Source organism: Atractosteus spatula, chromosome 20, assembly GCF_055471065.1.
Source record: "Atractosteus spatula isolate fAtrSpa1 chromosome 20, fAtrSpa1.hap1, whole genome shotgun sequence".
NCBI lineage: Eukaryota > Metazoa > Chordata > Actinopteri > Semionotiformes > Lepisosteidae > Atractosteus > Atractosteus spatula.
The window spans coordinates 17,965,239-17,991,180 of NC_142725.1; the positions used below are offsets into that span (position 1 = coordinate 17,965,239).

Consider the following 25,942-nt stretch of genomic DNA (forward strand, 5'->3'; position numbering starts at 1 on the left):
TGTGACCAGCTCCACTGAGCCCTTCAACACTTAGCAACCCAGCCAGGGGAAGACGCCTGCCTGAGAGGCTGCTGTAATGTTACCCTGCTTGCTGGTTAACTTCTGCAAGCAGTGAAAGCTGGACCGGTACTGCGGCACGCTGCCAGCAATTTTGGAGAGTGTAACGGTAACTGTGGAGCATGACTCCCTCTGTGTGCAAACAAACAATCAGCACACAGACCATCGCTTGCGAATGTCCTCGACTTTGCCTGAACACTTAAAAACTAGTATGTTCTGTAATGAGTAGATCACAGCAATTACAGATGAATGATGCAAGACAACATGGGAAACAGCACCCAGCACCCAGGGGCAGGAGGCTGGGTCAGCGATGATGGGCAAACCTGTTACAATTATTACAAACACTCCCAATTCAGTTGAAGCACAGTCACACCTCCATAGCGCCTGACGTACAGTTTGTACAAGGTACAAGAAAAACAAGCTTTGCACTAGTCACAGAAGGGCTTGCAAATTGCTCTCTTAGGACCTTCTCCACTCAGGCAGATCTCCATCTTCCTGTCCTAGTGACGGAACTTCCTTTTTCTGACCCTCTCTCACTCAATTAACCGTAATGTTAAACTAAAGATTTTTTTGTTCTAAAAAGGACAAGCTGTCATCACCAAAGCCCTACCACCAGGCTCTCCCTGTTCACTCACACACAGCTGGCACTGCCACCTCTGCAGCCCTGTGTGGGTGGCTGGTCCACTGAGCCATAATTAAAGGAGGGAAAGCAGCATGAAGGTTTCAATGGGATGACGGGAGAAACTGGGCCACTGCCTACTAACAACTAATAAAGACCTGCTCAACTACAAACACCACCAGTACCAAACTGAGGCGTAGTGCTCTGTATACAAGACGTACCAGTCTGCTCTGCTATCACACCTTTGAAAGAATCTGTTATCACCAGTGTTCTATTTTTATTCTGCACATCTGCGCTATGATGTCCTCACACCAAGGAGAGAGGCTGGGTGACTATGTTAACCACTACACTGCACAGACTCTGTATTCTACTGACACCAGTTCATTTACACTGCATGACCATGGATGTTATACACACTTCTGACACCAGTACACTTCATGAATATGAACACACTACAAGCTATTGACACCACCATATTGCATAAAAATCAAAATGAATCACGTGTTTCTCTTAATGAAGCAAAAAAGATTTTGTACAATAGACAATTTTAACAAGCCCATAACATACCTGGTTGCATCTCTGGGAGCAGATCTGGGTCTGGCCGGGTTTCTGCAGAGATTTCACACGGGGCTGACACTGCCCTCAGAGCTGAAGTAAGAGCTCCCCCCAGTGACCGCTGTGAATTCAGAAGAACAGACTTCCATCACACAACTTGTCAGATTTAATTAGGCTTAGATATTTGAAAAGGTCAGTCCAGACACGCATTTCACAGTGCTAGCGAATTAAAATTTAATTCCTTCAATATCCTTTAATGTTTCAAAATGGAGAACCATGAGAAACATGGCAGAAGTATGGTCATTTCCACCCTTGTAATGACGGATGATTGGTCTTATTAATGTCCTCTCCATAGTCCTTTCACTTGAGATTCTGAACTTTTAAACAAACACGCTTTAAAGGCAGCAAACGCAGAACTAGAAGACAATCTGTTAATAAGGTGATTATTTTTGCAGGTGAAATATTTTATGCACTTAAAAGGAGTTAAATCGTTCCAGTACCTGTGCCTCTGAGCACAAGACTCCCGCCCCTGCAGGGGGCGATACCCCCCACTGCATATGAAACAAAAAGGACAGGCAAACCTGCTGAGTGAATAAACACACACGGGACTACGATGTCTAGCTCTCAAGAAAGACACCGCCGGTATAACCTGACAAAAGCAAAGTGCCCAGAGCAGAGAGAATTGCCATCGAGGAGTGATGTATCATGGCGCCCGTGCCGAAGGGAGGCGAATGCGTGGCGGAATCGTGGAGGGAAAGCTCTGAGCTGACGCACTGTGGGGACGTGGTCTAACGGGGCTCCTGCCCACCCCCTCTCCCTGCCCTAGGTGTGGCTCCTGGAGATGAACTGTAACCCGGCGCTGCACACCAACTGTCAGGTGCTCAAGGAGGTGGTGCCCAGTGTGGTCAACGAGACGCTGGGTAACTATTCAGATTCACTTCTTACAATCTGTTTTTCACACTTGCATCCAGGTGTTTTAACTGAACACGGGTTGATGTTGCTGCATCAGTGTTTTTTGAATTGTCATCGTGTCCTGATTAGGGAATCGGGGCAGAGGGAATGTCTGAAAAAAGCCCTGTTTAAATCAATAATGTGATAAATCTAGCATTATATACATTTACTGTCGGACACACCATAATAAATTATGAGCAAAGTATAGTAATACAATAAGGGAAGTAAACTATCACCATTGGAAAACTGCAAATACCACTTACTGTACATGTAGTGTAAGGCTGATGTTAGTCTTTTACTTTGTACACTGTACTGACACCAGTCATATGGTTCATGTCATCAATCCCTGCAGACTGCTGTGCACCAGCAGTCTGATCAGCGTCATTACAAATCCTGGCGTGAATCGCACTGCTACACACTAGCAGCACGAGAAAACTGCAAAACGTGGAGCTGATCTCTCAGTTACACAACTGGCCCTAAACCGAGCAAATTATAGGATTAGTTTGAACTGTGCTTGCAGCACTTCAGCATGTTGGAGGTTGCCTTTTACTACGGCGCTTCACAAATAACTATCTTCAGTTGCGGGGTAAAAAAACACTTGGCAAGGTTCCAGTCAAGCAACTCGTCAGTTCAATTATGGGATGAAGCAGAGTGCTCACATGGAACACCAACCAGCAGGTGAGCCAGGACAGGGCGATGTGGAGCCTGGAAAGGATCAGGCTGCTGTGTAAGGGGACTACACTTTCATCGCTCCGACACCCACAGCATGAACAAGATCACTCAAGATCACCTTTTACAGGCGTCCACAGTTCCGCTGTGTTTGAGCATAGTCCGCTTCCGGTATATTACACACATAACTTTAAAATGAGGTATAAACATTTACTATAATAATAAAAAAAAAACTAATAAAGCAATTAATAAAAAGCATGAAGTAGTTCAAGTAGGGAGCTGCGTCAGCATGCGTAGGCTGCAAAGGAACAAGTACAGGTTTATCCCTGCTGACAAGAACACACCGGAAGAAGGCTCCACAGCCGGAATCGTGTGCTTTTCTTCTCTTTTCAGCAGGAATAAACCTGTACTTGACCCTAAGCATGACATACTGGCACCTGGTTTCTATTTCTTCTCTTTCCTTCAGGGTTTCAGAATACCACAAGCAATTATTTGTTTGCTTTGTGTTTTTGGTAAAACTGCTGATGAAATGTTACAGAGGAAATCTGTTCTTCCCCAGACCTGACCATCGAGATCTTTAACAAGTGCCGCAAGAAACAAAGTCTGGCCCCGCTGAAAACTCTGAGAAACTTCGTCTTGCTGTACAACGGCGAGGACCACGATCTGCAGGCCAAGCCGCAACGCAGCAAGACAGCCGTGGCAGCTCTCCCCAACGCTGGCAGAACGCCACGGCCCCAGGGCAAGGCCCCAGTGGCACTGGCGCTGCCCAGAGCCCCTGCTGAGAAGAGACAAAAGGAGCTGGCGGGGGGCAGGTCCCCTGAGAGCATGGGCAGCAGGGTGGCCTCGGTCAGCCAGACTCCCCAGAAGGCGCCGCAGGGGAGAGCTCCGGACAACGGTCAGGTATCGTCGCCCGCAAAGACAGGCAACAGGGTGGAGCTGAAGCTGAACAAGTGCGGCTGGCCCAGTCAGTCTCCTGAGCCCGAGCGCCGCCACAGCTTCTGGAAGATGAAGAGCACCATCGCCTCCCTGTCCACGCCCACCCTGTCCGAAAAGGCATACAGCCCAACGCGGTCCACAAGACACCTGGGGCTCATATCGCACCCAGTTACCAAGCACAGCCTGTCCACGCAGTGCCCTGGGCCGGGCCCCATCAGAGCCGCTGGGCTGCAGCAGCGGGCCCCAGCAGTGAAACTGTTCCACGCAGACGAAGCGATGGGGCTGGCGCCTCACAGGTCAGAGGTCAGGCTGTCGAAGGTCAAGGGAAAAGGCACGGCCTCTGCCGAACAGGGGAGAGACGAACCAGAAATGGTCACAACAAACCGAGGGGCCTGACCAGCTGTGTGCATTTATTAGCTACCTGTACAATGGAAGCTGTTTACTGCACTTCCTTTTGCTGAAAGATGACCGTGACTTTATTACATCATCATACAGGATACAGCTGTTTACATTTCTTTAATTTTACAACTCCTTCAATAAATGATAAGCATATGTATTTATATATACAGTATGAAATGAAGTATTTTTATACATAAATAAATACAGGTTTTGAACATCCCAGTCAAGGTCCGATTTTCTTCCTGTATTTCCTGCAACAGTGCACAGTGTTCACTGAGAAAGACCACCACAGTCTACAAGCCAAGAATTCACAGCTCTGCTGGTGGCCCAGGAAAAACAGGGGACCTCTGTTTCTGCATTTGTTTCTGCTTTAATTGCTGTATATATTAATGCCCAGATTTCTGCCAGCTGACTACCAAAATGCAGGCGGAGCTCAACAACCCAGACACCACAGGTTCGAGCCTAGGCAATGGCCAGGATTGGCAGAGCACTCTCCAGGAAAAGGTGAGGATTAATCAACCAGGTCCTCTTAGCAAAACAAAGACGCCTACAACTTGTCGGCAGACTTCACACTTTAAAGAGCAATGCCCTCTCCCCTTGTGACAGGCAGGTGTGTCAGGATATCATATCCACAGGTCCTCATTCCCCCTGTGCAACACAGGGGTCACAGCTGGAGCCTTAAACAAGTGGCTATCCAGCGGGTACACAATAGAACAACTCCTCCAAATTTATAAACATATAGCTTATTACCTCACTCCAGATTTCACTCCGAGTTCTCGTTTACTTAATTAAAGGTGTTATCTAATGACCCCTATTCGAATTGTCTTCTACTGCAGAACTGTTAAAAGAGCTGTTAAGACACAACATGGAATTTACACCTTTCAGTATCTAAAATCATTTCAAAGGTTCGATCATCAGACAAATTAAGGGTTCAGCGAGAGCTGTAGTTCAATACAACAGTACAATACCTCTTCATGTGAAAGAGAACTGTCATACTGTACAAAGCAGAAGACCAGGATTACTCCATTCCCACTGTATTTCATCACTTCTGCCCTCTCAATACTGTGCCTGCAGTTACACAACAGCCCTCTGTCTATTGTAGCTTTGTGGCACTCTGCCTGCAATGCCATGACGACAGTCTCTTGCATAAATTTGCGAGTGAGGCCTGAGCTGCTTGTGTGCAAGCTGCAAACTCAGCTTGTGGGTTCTCTTTGTGTGAAAGTGACACAAAACCAACGAGTCACGGCGCTTCTCCGGCTCTCAAAGAGGCAGGGGGAATGCCTTACTACCAATATCTGATGCCAGGGGCAGAGGTGTGTGGAGAAAAACAGAAACGGTGGTTCACAAATATCAGTAAGCCCTGATGGTCCTGAGAAAAACGTACAAAAAATAGATTAACTAAGCACAATGTCCAAGCATCACAAATGTCTCTTCATACACAAGTAAATGAAGAAGGAAGAGCGAGGCTGGGAAACAGACTTGGTTGAGAAGGCTGGTCTGGAGAGTAACGATAATCAGCTGTTGCGTTAATTGCTAGACAATGGCATAACTACAGTGCTGTGGCTGCCGGGCTCCACGAGTTTATTCTCGCTGCTACCGTTTCCACACACTTCCGTGTGCTTCTCGACACTGCCCCCCGATTAACCACACACCTACACTGCACACGGGAGACGCGCAGGGCCAGGAGGCAGCCCGGACAGGGAAGCTCTCGCACCCGGAAGGCAGCTCTGCCATCTCTTCTTGACATCACAGGCTGCCGGCACAGTGTCAGGGCACTGGGCTCTGGGCACCTTTCCCTGCAGGTACCCTTCTCTTGATATTCTTCATCTTGCTGAAACTGTACCTGTTCCTTTTGTAACAGGATGGTGGTCTGTTGTGTCCACAAAAGTCTAATGAAACTATTTATACTTAATTTGTGCTACAAAATTACACAAGACAGAATAAAAATGGTACTTAATTTTTGTCTGTAACTCTACAGCTCTCTGTATCATGATCCTTGAAGGTGTTACTCAGTTTTGACACAGGATACTTGTATTAATAGTCCTACTATAAAGTAAAATGTTTTTAGCCAGTATCTTTAGTATAGTGTTATCCACCTAGAAAATGACTTTATGATCCAATCAATTTCAAACAAATCGCTCAATTCCATGGTGCAACTGTGCCTTTACTTCCTCAGACAGATGAAAAAATAGTTTCAACTATTCTTACCACATTCTACAGGTGTGCTATAGAAAGTGTGCTCACATGTGGTGTTAGTGTGGTTTGGCAGCAGCTCGATGTCTGACCGAAAGGCGTTACAGGGGGTGATCAGGACAGCCCAGTCCATTACTGGAGTACAGCTTCCCTGTACTGTGGACATTTTTACAACTCGCTGTCTCAGGAAGGCTGGGAGTATTACAAAGGTTAACAGCCATCCTTGTTTCTCACTTTTCTCTCCCCTGCCCTCAGATAAGCATCATAGGAGCATAAAGGCACATACTGTCCCTCCAGATTCAGAGACAGCCTCTTCCCACAGGCTGTCAGATTACTGAATTCTCACACTGAGGGGTTCTCTCTTGCACACGGCTTGTGCCGACTTTTATTTAACTTGAGTGTTATTTAACTTGATTGTTGTTGCTGCTGCTGTTCTGTGTTTAAGTCTGGTGTTTTCTTTATGTCTTTATATTTGAGCATACATGCAAATAAGCATTTCATTGCACTTGTGCATGTGACAAAAACCTAACTAAAACTTAAATCCAAGGAAATAAAACAATATTGTTCATTGCTGTCAGTGTAGCTAACGGGTCTGAAAAGATACCCCTCTTAACACCTTGTGTGCCAACAGTAACAGGTAGCCTTTAGGAACAGGACACAAGTCACAGGTCCACTAGAGAAAAGGACTAGACTCTTGAATATACTGGTAACTGGCAAGTGATTTACCACATCTGAGGGGGCAGAATGCCAAAATAAGGAAAAAAAAAACTATTTCCGAGGTAGCAGAGCTTGCTTAGGCAGCGTCAGTCGCAGAGGAAGTCGGTTTGTGTCACAAGTCGACGTTTGCTCAAACAGACAGGAAAGAAACTCACTTCAGATCTTCAGCGCGGAGTGTGCACACCGCTCATCGCACCAGACCCGCTGATCTCCCACACCATCTAGAACAGAAAACCCTCCTGGCCCACGGAACCGAAGGGACCCTTTCTCGAAATCGCTCGTCTGCTCCACGGCATTATTGGTTATTTTCACTTGAGCTTTGCTCTGGCCGATCTCAAAGCTGAGACGACGACCAGCCGGGCCGCTGGCAGCCAGGGAGCAGATGCAGGGGGCCAGGCCTGCTGGAAATCCCGTGCGATGAGGGCGGAGGCAGACGGTCCTGAGCTTGAAGACAGAGCGAGCGCACAACAGGGGCTCTCGGGGGCTGAAGGTGGACAGGGACAGCGATGGGCTGCTGCAGCTTCACCGCGCGCCACACTGGGACGGACACCGTAGGACCTGACGAAATCGAGCTGCTGGAACCTGGGTAGGTGCTCTTCCACGGGGCATCAAGCCACCAGCAGAAGGACCTTGGCACAGCGCAAGGTTAAGGCTCAACTACTATGCTTCTGTGTGGCAGCTACATTCAGCTTGTTTGAGTCAGAAAGCAGCAGTCTGTGAGGCTCGACTATTTCTCCTTTGAGAGCAATAGCAGGAAAAGACCACGTGTGATGGTCTCTTAATAAACAGCTGCGAGTGTTACTGTGAATGTAAGAGGGTGCTGCAGTAGTTTAAGATATTTTCATGCCTTTGTGTGGATGTTTTTTGCCTCAATATTTTCTTAGCTGAATGTTCTGAAAATGATGACAGACTGGTTAATTACATAACTAAGCTCCGGCTTTTGAAAAAGAAGAGTTAAAATGTTCAATACTTCCACTGAAATCCAGAACCTACAACAATACTGAACTATGTTCCAACTACTAGTATTCAACAATTTTATAAATGATCTAAAAATGCGACTATGGTGGTTTTTTATATTGGCACTTAGCAGTAACTTTTGTTTTAAAGCCACTTTTCTGTATACTGAAAAATTAATGTACTGTAAATGTTGAACTGAAAGTCTTTAAACAGCACAAGAGCAATTTAGAAAGTGTGAAAGCTACGAGCTTGTTCTGTGTTCCAATCTTCTGGCGACACAGAAAATCACATTATTACTTCCTCATACAAAGATCTGCAAAAACGCAAAAAATATCCTGAACGATAAAGCTCAGCAAAAAGAAAATCACGCAAATTAAGCTAGTCCCTCATTAAAAAGAAAATTCCCAGTAATGCCATTTTTAGGTTTGTTTATGAAGAAAAGGCTTTTCAACCAATTTTCCTCCACCCTTTGTGTGCAGGCTGATCCCCTTAAGGAACCATAACAGACTAATCCCATTATTAAAACAAAGAGGGTTTAATGAGGGCGGCAGCGAGACTGCACAGGGTTCAAACACGCCGTCAGACAGAGGGGCTCAGCCCAGTCAGGGCGTTCGCCCTCAGCGCAGGCGGACAGGCAGATCCCGAAAGCTGAAGAGACAGCCACTGGACAACAGGAAGTGTGAAGAAACCAGACTTCCTCAGATGCTCATCTCCACTTTCGTGCAGCACCGCCATCTGTGCCACAGCAGAAGCAGAACGCACCCCGTGTCAGACAGGACAGACAGCCGTGTCTGAGGAAGGGTCGGCTCAGCCCCCGATTCCCTCATTCCAATTATCAGATTAGACGGGCGAGACGCCCCTTCCCCAGCACCGGTCTTTAAGACATGGGTCTGGGTCTGGAAAACAGACAGCCATCAGGGACCAAATGCAGATTATTCTGATCATGTTAATCACTTAGGTTTGCTGTATTTCATGCTCCTTATGATTATAATTCCAAAAAGACATTTGCTAAATTATACGGGGTGTTAATAATTAAAAAGGAATTATCAAAGTAATAAGGAGAAAAAATACTGACTTGAAGCCAAAATGGGTGGAATACTCTGGAACATGATCTGTACTAAAGTAAAACTCTTTATCGACATCACATTAAAGGGCTTGTAAATGCAGTACAATGCAATTCCGCCCTCTGTGATCTACAACACCAAGGCCATTCAGTCTATTGTGTTAGTTTACTTGCTGCTTAATCTTGTTAACTAATATGTATACAATCATATTACTATGATGTAAATTCTCCACACTAGCACAGGATAATGACAAGAGCCTTTCATCGGTTAGTTCTTTTTGTTTAGTGCCATGTATGACTTTGCACTTGTCTAGTTCATATTTAACATGCTAGGTGTCTGGCAAGCTTGAACAGTGCCTGTGCTGGTGTGTAGTGGCTCCTCTGCTACAGTGCCAGCCCCTCGTCAGAGCACAGGTGCAGCATACCCTAATGCTAACCTCACAACTGCGCTGAACCATGAAACCAACCAGAAACCTGTTAAAGCCAGACAGGACGAGAGTTCAAATGTGGCACATTTCTATAAATGAAATATATGACTCTCTCTCAGTAATGTCATAGTAAGAGATGCAACAAAGAATTAGAAACTTATTTAACTGTTATTTTGATTTTCTATATCCTCTCCCTTCTCTCTTTTTCCATTATTTTGTTTTTTTTTTTATGTGTGAAAAAAGGCATATTGTAAGCCTTAACAAAACTACAATAAATTATAAAAAAACAACTGGGTTGAAAGCAATGTAAGAGTGCCAAACATAACATACAAACTGTACGTAAACATTTACTGCATACCCTTTATATTCTGTTTCTCAGTTTGAGTGTAACACAGACTTCTCTTTTTTCCAGAGTGTGGAGTCTGGCGGAGACCAGAGAGCCCGTCTCAGAGAGTGTGCGTGCAGAGCCCCACTGCGGCCCACCGGTACGTCACACTGAAGAGAGGCATGCTGGGACTGCAGCTCCCACTGCTCCCTAACCCTTCCGCTCTAGTCAGTGCCTGCGTGTGGAATGTGACCTCGCAATGGGCCCTGAGCCCTGTTCAGCACTGCGGCACACTGAGGTCCCTCATGCACCCTCGCCAAGGGTTCACAGAGACGGAGACATCCTGCTCTATCAAAGGATAAGTTGGTGTTCTGAAGCAACGCTACCAGCAGGTCTCAGCTCTCTCAAGAGGGTCACAACGTCAAGACAACTCTGCTGCACCCAGGAAATTAAATCTGGTTTAAACTGGCTGTTTGAGGCTTTTGAAACTATCAAGGGCAGGAGAGAGGCCACTTAATGGTCTGACACCATGGTCTTATACCACTTCCTGACCTTAGAGTCCCCGCACCCTGCTGAACCACCTGCTGGTGCAGTTGATGATTATTTTTCATAAGACAAAAAATGTTCATCTGCATGAACGAGCAATCCCAAAGCCCAAAGGCACAAACCCTGGTCTGTTATCAGACAGGTCCTGGCACACACGTGCGCTCAGAAGGCCGAGGTTTGTGCCAGTGCAGAGAAGTGCTCCCTCCACAGCAGGGGCTCCTCCTCCAGACCAGGAGGGCTTGGCAGCTAACAACTAATCAATTAAACAATGCACCTCATGATTCATGTCTTGATTAGACATCTATAGGAGCTTTCTTCAGGATTTTTTACAGTTTACTACTTAACTATTCACTTTATTAATCGTGCATCCACCTATAAAACACCTCAGAGCCTGGTTAAAAACACTACGACTGCAGTCATTGGAGAAAAGTTAAAAATCGCAGGTAGGCAACCTGTAGGAACCAACTCCATACGGCAGAGATGGCCAGCCAAGGTCCAGGAGGTTGAGATCTCACAATTTAGCAGCTCCAGCAGGATACCCATAGATCAGCAATCTTAAAATAAAATGTCAAAATTTTGTTTTGACCACTACAGCAGGTGATTTGTTCAGTTAAGTATTTCAGATACTTTATCATTTAATATGAAAATATAAAAACTGTAGCTCATGTGAATTACAGCTTTCCATTTCTGACTTACGTGACAGTCATTTAATACATTAAAACACACAGGCCTTTTCTAACTAGTGGCTGAAGGGTAGCCTGTAAAGACCTGCTGCATTCTGAGACACCAAGACCAGGATTGCTCCCTGGTCCCTAGTTTACAGCAAGCAAGATGCAGTTTGAATAATACTGCTCCTACAGAAAGTAAACTACTACACTTGCTATACTACTATGAGCAGAATATCTGTTGATTTTGTGTTATTAGTGCTGCTACCACTAATAGTACGCCTCCTAAAGCAGCATTGCTGTTACTCCTCCTGGAGTCCAGTAGCTGTTTTCAGTCTGGCTCCAGCCTGGGCCAGACAGGGCGTTAGACGTCGCCCTTAAATCAGGACTCAAACTGATAACAGGCGCGGGCAAACACTTTCATTCCTTAGCTGGCAAAGCTTCTACCTCACAAACGACAGGAACACTCCTCACCATTGAGCCCTGCCCTGTCATTATTCACACGAGTGACACACACCTGTTATCAAGTCATCTGTACGCAGAAAGAAACAGAGCAACAACTGACAGACCTGACTGCATCTTCACGTTAAAGTGGCCCTGCTTAATTAATGCAGAGAAAACGAACCTGCTGGAAAAATGAGCTCCTCACAGGTGTTCATTAAGTGGAAACATGAGGCTACAGTAAGTTATTCTGGAACAGCAGTGCTTGCTCTCCAAAAAACACTGTTCTCACAAAGGCACTGGGATGGAACAGATGTCCACACTGTCCTAAACACATGAAAGAAGATGGGAACTGAGACAAATTAAATAATTTGAAATACAAGAACAAATTCAGCAATTTCAAATTCAGGCATTTGAGCTAAAAGAACCAAGGGCAGAACAAGAATTGGAATACGGCTCTTCCATAATGGGCATGAAAGTACTCTATTTTACCTACCGAACACAGGGACTGAAGCAGGGGGTCAACAAAAGAGCTGCTTTTGTCCATCCAGGTCGTGCTCTGGGGCCGCACCAGGGAGGACCTGCACTGCAAGATCTACACTGAGCCCATTGTCGCCTGGGAAGGTCCGGCTGTCCACTCTTACGGAGAGATCGCCTGGTCCTCCAGGGTGCTGCTCTTCAACCACTACACGCAGGTACCATCGCCTGCCAGTGCCCCCCTGCGCCAGCTCGCACCTTCTCTCTCTCAAATCTCCAGTGACATTTGCTCATCAGTGGCACAGAGGTCTTGCAGGGATCTCGCCCCTCAGGCATGACTTGTGCTCACCACATCCTTCCCACAGACCACCTTGCTCTCCTCTGACCTGTGCAGCAGCCCTTACAGACCCGGCAGGAGACAGTGGCTTCAGCAGAGACGATGCAGCCCCCGCTGAAGAGCTGACATGTCTACGAGCGTGCTCTTAGACCACAACTTTAATTCAACCCTGTTCCTGTATGGCAGGGAGTGTCAAACACCAAGACTTCCCCTCTGAAAGATTTTGCACTAAAGGCTCCTGGAGCAGGCAGGGAGGCCTAGTATTTCTCTGTCTGACACTATAAAGAGGTTTGCTGCAATCTAGCCGTAATGAAATGCCTGCACATGCCCTAATGAAAGCATGGTTAACAGTTTTTAGGGTTTTTACAAGCTGTACTGACCCCACCTCTCCTGTCCCCCTTGTCTCTCGGCAGGAGAGGGACGAGAGATACCTGGTGCTGTTTTCCTTCCATTTGCTGATACTGCAACTGGACCACGCCAAGAAGGAGTTCATCTACCAGGTCAGTTCCCAGCTCTCTGGGTCTCTTTTGTTAACACAGTGGGGAGCAGGTCAGTGTGGCTCTAAACTTTAACAGTCATTAAGAACATCGGGGCTCCTGGATGTTGCCCACTCAGCAGAGGCGCCTGCTGAGAGCACGGGACCTGGGTCAAGAGTCCCCAGGCAGTGGCGTGCAGCTGGCAGAGCTTTTCTCAGCTGTCAGCAAAGTGGCAACTCCTGCCGCTTGGCATCTGAGGAACTCTCCGGGCAGGCACTGGCCCGTAATTACACAGTGCAGATTGCAAGGACAGCAGGTTGAGTCTTAAATAATGGGAGATCCCACTATATCCACTTGGTGGATATACAATAAAAATTGTATTTACAAAAACCAAGCCAACATTTCCACTGTAAAACTACTAAAATTGTAGCGCTGAAACAAATCTCTACAAATGTACCTAATCAACCAAACTGTGGTTGCTAGCTTCACCTCAAGTTTTAGGAGTGGCAGGCTCTTGTATTATTTTGTCATACTAATGTAAAAGAGACACACTTTAATACTTTAACAACAGACCTCCGTCAACGTGCATTATGTTTTCTAACAATAAGTATAGAGAGTACAGAGCTTTCAAATCTCCAGCATCTAGAGTTGGTTTCTGTGCAAAAGACCTGCTGCTGCTAATGGCTGCAGTGGGTTGGGCTGTCAAAGAGAGGAGTTTTCATCTGATTTCCTCCGCACATTTCAGAAACTGCAGCTCAGCCAGTTCCCATTTGTGCTTGATTACAGGGAGTCCTACCTCTCTCTGGAATGTCCGTACGGGAGATCAGACAGGACAACGATGTCTCCAACATGTTTGAAATTCATGGTGAGTCTGCCATGAGGTATTAAGAGTCTGCAAACTGTCTCAGTTAAAGTTATCTAGCTACCCTTGACACACTCACTGCCAGAGCATGTCATGCGCCGCTGGGCTAAAAAGTCTGAAGATGACCAAAATAACATTTCGCTGCAGAATCTTATCACCGATGATGCCACAAGGCTTCCTACTAAAGCCCACCATGTAACACTTAAAACTTTAACGTCCTTGCACACTGTACCAGAACACTTCTCTGACACTTTAAGTACCGCACTGGCTCAGCTCTTCCATTGCCACTGATTAACTCAAAGAGATTAGTGATTGTTTACATTGTTGTTTTGTTCTTAAATCTTTGCCGATGCTGAAACACCTTGCAAAGTTTACAAGTACAAACAGGAATATGGGGACATTTTTAAACCTCCCCTAGCTTCGGTCTCCTAGAGAACAGCACAGCACCCAGCTTAACGGATTTCTGTATCTCCAGGGCCAATGGTGGATTCAAAGATAGTCATCTGTGCCAACCACACAGAGCTGAAAAACTGGATCAAGCACATTGAAGAGAGCATGCAGAAGGTCCTCAACCAGCAGCTGAGTCCCTTCCAGAGTGTGCTCTCCTGCCTGGTACGACACTTGCCTTGCAGACTCCTGGTGCAGAGCAGTTGGTTCCACTTCAGGTTTTAGCTGACTCACTGTCTTGTACAAGCAGAAATGCTGAAAGTGAGATAACACAAGTATACATTGTTCTATTATAGCTCTTTGGAAATGTTCTTCTGAGAAAGATTTAAAAAAAAGAGATTAGTCTTGTCGCTTACATGTTGATTGTAAGAGGAAGATTCACATTACTGCTGACTGTACGTGCAGTGCTGCCCTACCTATCCTATATCAAGGGGCTACAGGGAAGTGGTTAGGTCTCTGGACTCTGAACTGGGACACTGCTGCAGATGCTGCTGTTGTACTCTGGAGCAAAGTGCTCCACCCTATCTGGCAACGGTGATCTGTTTGAAATATGGAAAACAATAAGCACAGCTATGGAACTAGACAGCTCTTCAAATCAGTCTTACCTCACAGAAATAAGAGGCTTCAGAGAGAAATGCACTCTGCCAGAGCAGAACTGAATGTTTCAATACATCAAATATTTCTCATACCACAAAGATATTTCTGTGGTTGTTTTCTGCTGCGCTTTTAGAGCACAGAGGTTTCAGATATTTTTTTTTTCTCACGGAAATCTCACTCTGATCTGCCTTGTCTCATCCGTCAAGACAAAGGTATGCAAATCCTCCTTGACCTACAAAATCAAAACAGGTACGCAGCCCAAAACCCTTTGTGCACTTCCGTTCAACACAACACGGAAATAACGCCGTTCTTATCCTGCAGTCCCCCTTTTCACCAGAGAAGGGTGAAGACAAGACAAAAAAAACTTGCAGCAACTGAAGCAACGGCCTAGTCTGCCACTAGCAGACACACCCATTAGTCCTGCGGTTCAAAGACCCAATTAATCTATAAACAGGATGCATTGATGTGCTAATGAATTTCAAACTTCTAAATTCAGGAACACAGTGAATCACAACAATCACAAAATCAGTTTTAAAGGTGAGAAACAAGCCTTTTTTCACTTTCACTCCAGAGTTTCAAAATATTCCGTTAAACATTATTGCTTTGAAACCGGTACTGAATCGTGTCATTTCCAGTTTAGCCGTTTAGCAAATAAACCCAAAATAATACATCTGCAGTAAAAAACTGACATCATGACCCAGCAATAGTAAACTACCGGATGGCAACCCTTTTGTGATAATATTTCCAATTAGTTCAGGGCAAACACTTAAGAACGGTGCCCTGTGGAGAGTGTCTCAATGCTCTCTGTTTAACAAACAAGGTTCCGTGTGACGAGAAGTGGAAGAGGGAGGAGCTGAAGAGGTACCTGCTGCGAGCTCCCATCTGGCAGTGGGAGGGCACGCCCATACAGCACCTGGGACAAATTGGCTACCTGTCTGTGGTCTACGTCACCAATGCCCAGAGAGAGGTGGGCACCGGGGGGAGCAGAGGGGGGGGGGGTGAGGGTTATTAAAGGATTATAGTAATTACAACTGTAATTATTTCTGTCAATAATTATACCCAAGCCCTTAACACAAAGCTGAACAACGCTTGTGACTGTGGAAGGACCAAATACTGAGTGTTTTCTAAATTCAAAGCTGAAATGAAAGGGCCTCCTGAGTGAATTAAGCAGTAAGTGCCCTCATCTGGGTACAGGTCGAACTCTGTGACCCAGGTATCCCAGGTTCGAACCCTGGACATGTCACGAGCTGACTGTGACTGGGATTGACCAAGAGGCAGGGGGTCAGATCGTGTGATTCAATTCAGAAAGCTGGCTGTGCGCAGGGAGCCCTAGGCTGATCCGACTGTTAAGGCACAGGGGATCCACACTGAGGCCCGCTGCACTAGTCCTGCAGATGCCGAATGTGAAGAGCCACAGCTGACTGACTGACTCTCCCTGCTGGTTCCTGTGCAGGGCTCTCAGGAGCGCATCCTGGTGCTGTTCCCTCAGGACCTCCTGCTGCTCTCCATCGACAGCCAGAGAGTCCACGTCAAGTATGAGGTAGTGTTTCACAGCTCCAGTGGAAGGCATGGGTTAATCAAGGGATGACAAGGTAACCTGGGGGTGGGGGGTCTGTCCAGGGTCTGCGAGGCTGACCACTGCAGGCCAGCAGGGACCAGGAGCTCAGTGCTGCCAAGCCTGTTTCCGATGGGCTGGAACCCCTGGTCTCCCAGGAAACTGAGACCTCCCAGCTGGACTGGGACCAAAACACGGAAATATGACCCAGAGGGCAAAAGCAGAAACGACAGGGAAATGCATTTAAAACTGAGAGCAGGCACTTCTCTACACATAGGGTGGCGGGAGTCTGGAACAGGCAGCCCGGCCCTGTTGTTGATGCCAATTTCCTGGTTTCTTTCAAGACAAGTCTGGATGAGATCCTGGGATCAATCGGCTACAAAGTGCCAAACGGCCTCCTCTCATTCGTAACATTTCTTATGATCTTGTTTTCTAACTCACTGGGCAGCAAAGCAGCAGAAGGCAACACAGTGAAAGCACTGTAACTTGTAGATGTTCTTGTAAACTCGTTTTTAAATGATAAAAGCTGCCAGGCACCAACCTGGTATTCAACAAACATCTAGACTCAGCAATTATCTTTATTCAAACCCGACCCTGTTCACAGTCCCCTGCACTGCACAGGGAGAATAAGGAGGGGCTGACGGGCCCATTTGAACCCTTGGCTTGACCCACTGCAAGCTCCCCTGCGATCCAGACGGTCAGCACTGGCCTCCCTCGCTGATGAAGCTGCAAGCGCTGATCCAAGCCGACTCACTGCGGCTGGAAGAACAGGTGCCACATGAGCGCCAATGTAGTCTGGTTTTATTTGTAAAAATCTTGTTCTCTACCTTAATTGGAAATCTGCATGAACATGATCATTTATGCTTAAGGTGGACGTTAAAACGAGCACAGATCCGTTTAACGGCAAATACAACTGAGGGCGTTAAACTGAGACCACATGAAACAGCAGAGGCCGAAGCTGCCAGCAGGTCCAACTGCACTATGGAGCAAAGCACCGGGCTTCAGCAACATGTGCTACCCGAGTGTGACCACAAGGGGGCGCCAAGGCACTTTGCTTCTTTTGTCGTTTGTCTGTATTAAATGCCATCAACGACCGCAAGAGTCACTTTGAAAGGAATCACAAAATGTACAATGCCATCTTAGATGATAAAATAAAGAGTGCACAGACAATGGCATGATGCGAGTCATTAAAAAGACATCAGGGGATGAGATTAGCGATTACGTGAATGATTTACACCTTGATTTCACTTAAATGTTACAAATGAAATGATTGTCTGACGCTAGAAGGTAGTGTATTGCAGAAGCCTGATGCCTTACACTCTTATCTGCAAAAAGTTAAGTGACAGAAATAGGCTGTTTTTCCTCTCCTATAATAACCAACTCAATGACTTATCTTGCAGTCTCTGAGTTACCAACCTTAACATTTCAAGATCTTTTTTTTTTCTCCATTTCTTAAGACGGCCAGCTCGCACCGCTCAAGAGATCAGACCTTCATACTTTACACACCTTCGAGTGTAGCCTACTTGCCAAAGAATATAGATTAATAAAGTAATTTCTCTGGCTGACCAAAGCTTTGCAACATTCACAGCTGCCATGCACTTTGAAACCGAACCGAAATGTCAGTCCGCTCCGCTCGTCACTCTGACGTCAGCGGCAGACAATCGCGTCCTGTTCAAAACTAAGCACCTTTACGGGTTTTTTTTCGAAATAGCTATTAATAATCGCATTTATTAGTTTCCTGGAAAGAACCAGAAATAACCATAACCGCACAGTACGGTAATATGTCACGTTTTAACTCGAATATCTGGAGTTTCGGTTCTCAGACGTAGGGTACTGTATTTGGGTTGCAAAAAAAAATAAGAAAAAAAACAGCTTCGACGACAACCGGTCCTCAATTTCGAGCTCAGCACCGGGGGACAAAAGCTTAAAGGCAGCTTTTATAAATGTGTCCGATAAAAACTCACTGATATTTCGCAAACGTTTGAAAGGGGAACGTACCGTCAGGCGTCGCCGGGTTTGAACACCGCGTCGGCGCAGGCGCGCGCGCGCTGCTGCACGTGGCGCGGCCCCAAGATGGCGGCCCCTCGCGCGCGGCGGCGGGAGTCTGATCCGGTAAGCAGAAGCGCTGGATGCACACAGCACACACAACACACAACACACAACCTCTGTGCTTTAACACATAGGTAACAGCTGCTCAGGGATACACGGTGATGTTTTTAATTGCTGCTACTGGCATTGCTTTATTATTTGGATGTCTGTGTTATTAACAGCCATTTTACATTCAAGTAGTTGGAGTAGGGAGCTGCGTCAGCAGGCGCAGGCTGCAAAGGAACCAGTACAGGTTTATTCCCGCTGACAAGAGAAGAAACGCAACCTTTCGGCTGTGGGTGCCTTCACGAAGAAGGCTCCGCAGCCGAAACGTTGTGTTTCCTCTCTTCTCTTGTCAGCGCGGAATAAACCTGTACTTGTTCATTTATTCGTTGGACAGGCGGAGGGGAGTTCGTGCTGATAGGGCCTTACTCTCTTGGCAGCTTGGTTTCAGGAATGAGGAGCACGTTACTCAGATGGGGCTGACAGAAATGTGGGCTGTCAAGTCACTAAGCACAGCGTTGCCAGGAAAGATGTGGAGCAGGTCTGCCTCTGCCTCTGCTGACTACTGGGGAACTAGGAGATAAAACAAGCTCCCAGGTGACACAGCTGGTCCTGTCAGCCTGTCATCCGATGTAATTAACACAGCTGTCCGGGAATCTCACCCTGCTGCTTCCCAGAGGCCTCTAGGAGAAACACCAGTGGGCAGCCTAGACACCCGCTCCTGTTGTGTAAACAATGCCTCCCTCCTGTTTCTGAGGTACTCTCTGCAGCAGACTGGGCAGTCAGAAGAGTCCTGACCAGCCCGAGACGCACCTGATTTGAACAAGAGATGCAGTGCTGTGCGAGATTCAGCGTTCCTCCCATACGAAAATATTTAAGCTTTTGTTGGGTCTTTTAATCAGCACATGTATGCAAAAGCAAACAAAACATACTGTATATCACTGTCATCTTTAACAACCAAAAGAAAGTCCTTATCATTTCTGCGGAATTTCAGTTTACTCTAGACGCCAGAGCTCTGTTTCGGCGTGTGTGGTCGTTGCTATTCACTGTGATCCCGTCCATCCGCCCAAGGAAGAGGAAAAACACACCAGCAGCGAGAGCCCGTGTACAGTAGTCCTGCCCCTCACAGGCTAGTCAGAGCGAAAGTACAGCAGCCCTCCGCAGACAGACAGGGTGAAAAAGTGAAACTCCTGCCTGGGAAAGGCCCTGTACTCTTGGAGGGTCTTCTGTCATTAACTCTGCTCACAGGCGCAGAGATCAGCTGACAGAAGCAGCTCGTTTCTCTCTCTCCGCGCGGACGGAAGAGTGTTGCTCGCGCGCACTGGGGGCTTTGTTGGAGCTGTCGGGTCGGGACGGGCGGTGTGCCCTGGAGACCCTTCTCTTGTGTAGCCGACTGGGGCGAGAACGAGCAGTCTCTAATTCCTGTGGTGATTTTTACGTCAGTTTGTACATCAGTTTCTACACAGACTGTAATCTTCTGCTCACTTAAGCAGTTGATACATGTGCTCATGTAATCAAAAAACGTGTAAGAGATCATTTCATATTGAAATCTAAACACCCCATAGCTCTCAATTGGCTGTTCCTTAGTTAAGTTAGTTAGTTCTTGAATTCATAGTTTAACAGTTTGGTATTTAGGCTGGCAGGTCCGAGGGCGAGGAGAGAAAGAGAGAAACAGTCTCAGGAAGCTAGCCCCCTCTGGTTACCAACCACAGTCTAAAACAAGCAGTACTGATACTGATCACCTCATTTCGTCAGCAGATCTGTGCCCTGTGCTGTTCAGCGTGTTGCAGAGCTCAGCCTTTTCAGAAATATAAAAATGAAGCAGAACGTTCAGCTTGCTTGTCGCTGTGTGAATGAGTCACACAGTCCTTCCCCCAGCACTTTCAAGCACCCAGAAACAGCCCTCTCTCTCCTGCACACTAACAGACACCTCCTCCAAACTAAATGAGCACTTCCTTTTACATTCTTGGAGAGCACGAACTCTCCACGTGTGTATAACACAATAATCATTTCTAGTATAATATTATTTTTTTCTCTGTGCATCTGCTGTGCATTTCCAAACTAAAAGAGCCATTCCTCTAGTATCACATTAATTATCCACATATACAGCTGGTTCTTGTGTAAAGAATGAGTTACATATGATCGTCAGTATTTAAGCTCAGTAGCTCCTGATTCATGTCTTGAGCAGAACTGGAGCGGATGGCCCTGCTGGTCAGTGCGAACTCCCCACGCGTGTGACGAGTCACTGTGCTCAGCCAGCGCGGGGCTCAGGGTCCGGCGGGGCTGTCTCGCGGCTTCCTCAGCGCTCGTGCCCCCACTTCCCCACTTCCTGCGGATATGAACGCGCTTGACCTGCGTGCGGCTGCAGGTCGTGTCAGACCTCCCCCTGGGCCCGGTGTGCTTCCTTCATGACTTCGCTCACAGCCAGGCTCTGCCTGGGGCTCGGGGAGGGATCCCCTCTTCTCCTCCCCTGTCCCGGGATGCGCACAGGGCGACTGGGGACCCCGCCTGCAGCTGCACATCCGTAGAGGCGGCCGCCCTGTGTGTGGCCCGGAGGCCTGCTGGCGAGCTGGTCAGATGTGGCAGCTTGTTCCCCAGCTCTCCCACACGCAAGACAGGCTCGTGGACAGTGCAATACGAGATGAGGCAGGACCCAGGCTCGGGTTCTGAAGGGGGCTGCAGCTTTTGGCTCAGAGGTTCGGCTGCTTGGCAGGTGACAGCCAGGTCAGTCCCGCGACCCGCCGTGGGTCTGGGCAGCTCTGTGTCCTCACCGCTGCCCGCTGTGACCTCTCTCCACAGGGCCGGCTCCCGCTCAAGAGCATCAGGGCCCTGGAGAAGTCCGCGCTGCTGGGCAGGCTGGAGTTCGAGATCAGCGGCAAGTGAACACAGACACACCCCAGCTGGGATTGAGGCAGCTGACCGGACTGTACCTGCCTGGACTGTACCTGCCTGGACTGTACCTGCCTGGACTGCAGCTGTCAGGACTGTACCTGCCTGGACTGTACCTGCCTGGACTGTACCTGCCTGGACTGCAGCTGCCTGGACTGTACCTGACCGGACTGTACCTGCCTGGACTGTACCTGCCTGGACTGCAGCTGTCAGGACTGTACCTGCCTGGACTGTACCTGCCTGGACTGTACCTGCCTGGACTGCAGCTGCCTGGACTGTACCTGCCTGGACTGTACCTGCCTGGACTGCAGCTGCCTGGACTGTACCTGCCTGGACTACAGCTGCCTGGACTGTACCTGCCTGGACTGTACCTGCCTGGACTGCAGCTGCCTGGACTGTACCTGCCTGGACTGCAGCTGACTGGACTGTACCTGCCTGGACTGTACCTGCCTGGACTGCAGCTGCCTGGACTGCAGCTCAGTGGACTGTACCTGCCTGGACTGTACCTGACTGGACTGCAGCTGACTGGACTGTACCTGCCTGGACTGTACCTGCCTGGACTGCAGCTGCCAGGACTGTACCTGCCTGGACTGCAGCTGAGTGGACTGTACCTGCCTGGGCTGCAGCTGACTGGACTGTACCTGCCTGGACTGCAGCTGCCTGGACTGTACCTGACTGGACTGCAGCTGACTGGACTGTACATGACTGGACTGTACCTGACTGGACTTCAGCTGACTGGACTGTACCTGCCTGGACTGTACCTGCCTGGACTACAGCTGCCTGGACTGTACCTGACTGGACTGCAGCTGACTGGACTGTACATGACTGGACTGTACCTGCCTGGACTGCAGCTGACTGGACTGTACCTGCCTGGACTGTACCTGCCTGGACTGTACCTTCCTGGACTGTACCTGCCTGGACTGTACATGACTGGACTGTACCTGCCTGGATTGCAGCTGAGTGGACTGTATCTGCCTGGACTGTACCTGACTGGACTGCAGCTGAGTGGATTGTACCTGACTGGACTGTACCTGACTACACAGCACTTCAGTATGCTTTATAACTGTACCTCACTGGACTGTCCAGATGCTTACTGATGCTCTCTCTCTTCCCTGGCAGGAGACATGATGGAGCCCCTGTTAGTGTCTTGCTCGTCTCCTGAGGACTATCAGAACTGGATCTTTCGGCTGCAGCAGGTCAGTGTCACGCAGTTTTGCGCTGATGTTGTGTTGGGGTGAATTGTATCTTGCTGTGAGTATTTGCAGATTATTATTGATTTAGTTCACTCCTTTGTTCCTGACACTTTGACTCTCGAAATGCATTAACATTCTGAAGATGGACATGAACGGCGCGTAATACAGTGTTTTAACAACAATACAACACACCTCAAGAGCTCACACTTTGACAATAATGCCAAGCAGTGGAACAACATACACATCAAGCACCGCAGAGCAGTGACGCGGTGATGCATGTGGCTGATGCGAGGTCGCTGCTGTCGGAAAAGCTGGAGGCTGACCGTGAAACCAGATTTCCATCCCAAGCCACTTTCTCTGGGGCGATGCTCTGTGGGTCAGGAGTCATCCTGTCTGACTAGACAGCGGAGCTCAGCTCAGACGCAGCCCGCGACCCTCGCCCCAGGAAGCAGAAGGGCCACACTTCCTGTGTTGCTGGGGATTTCTGCAGGTAGCGTCTCTGTTTGATTCTCGCAAAAGACCCTGACTTTAAAAGGCTGCACTGTTAAGGCGATAATGTATCATTTTGGCCCAGGGTTTGACACAGGTGCTCTGCACATTAGCGCTGATTCTAGAACCGGACGAGCCCAGGTTTGGGACAGCTTGAGGTCACACTCTCTGAACACCGCCGCAGTGAGAGACGATGACCGCACTGTCCAGTTAAACACAGCAGCCAGGGACACTGAAGAAAACACTGAGACACAAGGCTCTAGCGGCTCACAGCATGTCTCCTCTGCCCCTCACAGCCTGAGACGATAGTCAGCACCATCTCCAAGCAGCCACCACCCCTCATCCCCAAGAAGAGACGGAGCTGAGGAGGAGCCGGGGGCCTCAGGCTCTGGAGCCGAGTGGAGCTGGAGCCCGCGGACCCTGTCTGCGTCTTCCAACGGACTCCAGAACCGAACCCCCCTCACCCCCACACCCGGGACTGCTCCACGCTCCATCCTGAGGAGGGCGATAGCGTGGTTCCAGCCAGCAGCAGCCTCCCTGATTGGCTGCCTCAGTGCTAAGCTCTGGTCCCAGGAGAGCAAAGCAATGCTCCCTGAGCTGCCTGGCCCTGCGGCGGTCTGCGCGGATCGGTACTGTTGCGTACCAGAGTAATATATTTTTACCCTTCCTTTCACTTCAGGCCAGGCCTGACACAGGTGTCTGTGGTGAAAGGTGTCTGTTATTGCTTCAGAGCTGGGGGTCAGGGTTGGGAGAGGGTCAGTGGATCCCACCGGAGAGTTTTCAGGTGGCTGGGACAGGAATCTAGGGTCGTCGCTGCCCGAGGCGTGTGGTTTCATTCACTGCTCGTGCTTTTCAAAGCTCTGTGGCTGCTGCAGAGTCACACACACGTCGAAATTTGATTTCCAGCCAAGCCAGCGCAGTGTCACACTTCCTGTAGGTTAAGGTAGATGTTGGTGTGTTTTTTCACAGCGGGGTTTCGTTTTGCCTCAGAGTGTTAAGGGTGTTTGTATGAATCAGGAACACAGCTCTTGGGCTCCAGAGCTGGCCAGAAGTGGGGCCCAGTTCCTCGGGGTCACTGCTAGTTAGTGGGGCTCACGGTGCTGTTTGGCTCAGAAAGCAGGTGCAACTCCAAATACCAGGCGTCTCTGGGCTGCCAATAGCCCACTAGTAATCGTATGTGCAGCAGGAGTAGGGGTTCCAGTGTCAGTGACGCACACAGGTGTTTTAAGAAACCTGCCTGATATGCAGAGCAATGATGCCGAAGGGTTTCCAAACTGCTCTTCTGTTTTGTGTGGGTAAAAACAGCACATGGAACCGGCTCCTGACCGAAGCCAGACTGAGCCGTCTCTTACCGCCGCGTGCACACACACTGGGCTGAGGAGCAGGCTGAGAGTCACCTGGCGGTACAGCCCCCACCCTCCGCAGGTCACGCAGCTGCGAGTTTCCACACAGGCTGGACACGTGTGCAGCACAGGCAGCAGGCAGTGAATCCCCTTGCGGGGCCAGCACTGTGAGGGCAGAGGTGTGAAGTCTTAATGATATGCGTGTGACTTTCAGTTTGCACGACACCGAGCTCTGATGCTTCCACTGCTGAAAGGGGAATGCCTACAGGAGGTGTGAAGGTTTTTTCTACACCTATTTTTTTCTATTTAAGTGGAAGTCGGACACCATTTCCTGCAAATACAGCGCAGATAACTTGTGTTGTTCCAGCACCGTCCCTGTCCTGGGGAGCCTTGGTCCAGTTTGTCTTGTAGCTCATCCTGAATGACTTGTTTTTAATCAAGCAGCCTGTTCCTGTTCCTGGACCTCCATGATGGAAGGGCCTTCAGAATTTGTTTCCCAATAATTGCCAAATTGCTTAATTAAGAAGCTGCTGCAGAAACTGCCCCAGGTCTTTAGAGTTTGCAGATGTAAACGCAGATGGGTGCCTATAAAAACCTGCTGGACAGGTGCTCTCCGGGACCAGGGCTGCGGACCCTACAGAGGCCCTGCCAGTGAGTGACAGAGCCCTGGGCTGTGTCCCGGGTTCGAGCCTCAGCAGATGGTGTGTTCATCCTGTACCCCTGTGCTTCCTCTCTCTCGCTGGGTGTGAGCTGCATAGCAATAAACGCATAGCAGTAGTAACACTGGCTCGCTGTAGAATACACTCTGTCTGACTGTCGAAACATTGTGCCCAGAGCTCTGTCTGTTCAAACGCGTCTTTCTCCGCTCTCCCTCCTGGTACCTGCGTCTCCTCTTTGCTTCTGTCCCCCTGTATGCCTACGGCCCTCTCTCTGGAGAGCTCTCCAGTCACAGGCCCAGAGCTCGCTATTCGGAACGGCCCCGGAAGCTGACAGCATTTTTTTAATGGTCTGTTTAAAAGGTCACACCTTAATTTCTGTTGTCATTTGTGCAAAATAATAATAATAATAATAAACAAACATGTGAGGGAGAAGAAAAATACAAATACAAAGCTTAAAAAGCAGAGAGAGCAGCGACACGTCTGAAGAGCGCTGAAGCGAAGCTCCAATAGAAAGAGGAGCTGGGCCCAGGCCTGAGCGACTGGAGGGCCTCTGGGATTTCCCATGAGCCACTCTCCTGCTGCACACTCGCACGGGCAGGCCGTGACCTTTAAAACCTCCAGCCAGCCACACCACAGGCCAGCAGGAGCTGCCCCGGCGCGGGGCTGTTCTCAGTCTGAGTGCCTGTGAGTGCCCCAGGGACAACACGCCAGTGAGGCTTACTGGAACCGCCGTCCACAGCCAGAGAGAAGCAAGGCAGCACTGAGTCACTGCAAAATTCCCTGCCTTCATGCCATCTCCCTGCATCTCCCTCTCTCTGCTTGGCCTTTTTTCATTTTTGAGCGTAAAAAAACCCCATAAACTGTGGAGCTAGAACCTCAGTGTCTCTGCTACTGTTCACGATCACCTTGTCAATATGACGTCCCGCCCTGTGACTGAGCTTGTTCACAGCTGTCCCTCACATCCACATCACGGTTCACTAAGACACCCTCTTTGGACCTCAGCAGT

At 48.5% G+C, this 25,942-nt stretch overlaps 1 protein-coding gene across 2 annotated transcripts; it reads left to right on the forward strand.

The window, feature by feature from the left end:
- The first annotated feature begins 7,249 nt into the window (after positions 1 to 7,249).
- Positions 7,250 to 25,059, forward strand: LOC148817697 (putative pleckstrin homology domain-containing family N member 1). 2 transcript variants are annotated; one of them, XM_088938366.1, is made up of 11 exons: positions 7,250 to 7,682; positions 9,957 to 10,029; positions 12,073 to 12,216; positions 12,749 to 12,835; positions 13,598 to 13,676; positions 14,149 to 14,285; positions 15,538 to 15,684; positions 16,171 to 16,257; positions 21,163 to 21,238; positions 22,372 to 22,448; positions 23,231 to 25,059. In XM_088938366.1, exons 1-11 carry the CDS (start codon positions 7,603 to 7,605, stop codon positions 23,297 to 23,299), a joined length of 1,056 nt encoding a protein of 351 aa, XP_088794492.1. In that variant the 5' UTR covers positions 7,250 to 7,602; the 3' UTR covers positions 23,300 to 25,059. The 2 variants fall into 2 exon arrangements, with proteins under 2 accessions (XP_088794492.1, XP_088794493.1); XM_088938367.1 differs by lacking the exon at positions 16,171 to 16,257 and having other exon boundaries at positions 7,260 to 7,682.
- The last annotated feature ends 883 nt before the right edge of the window (positions 25,060 to 25,942 follow it).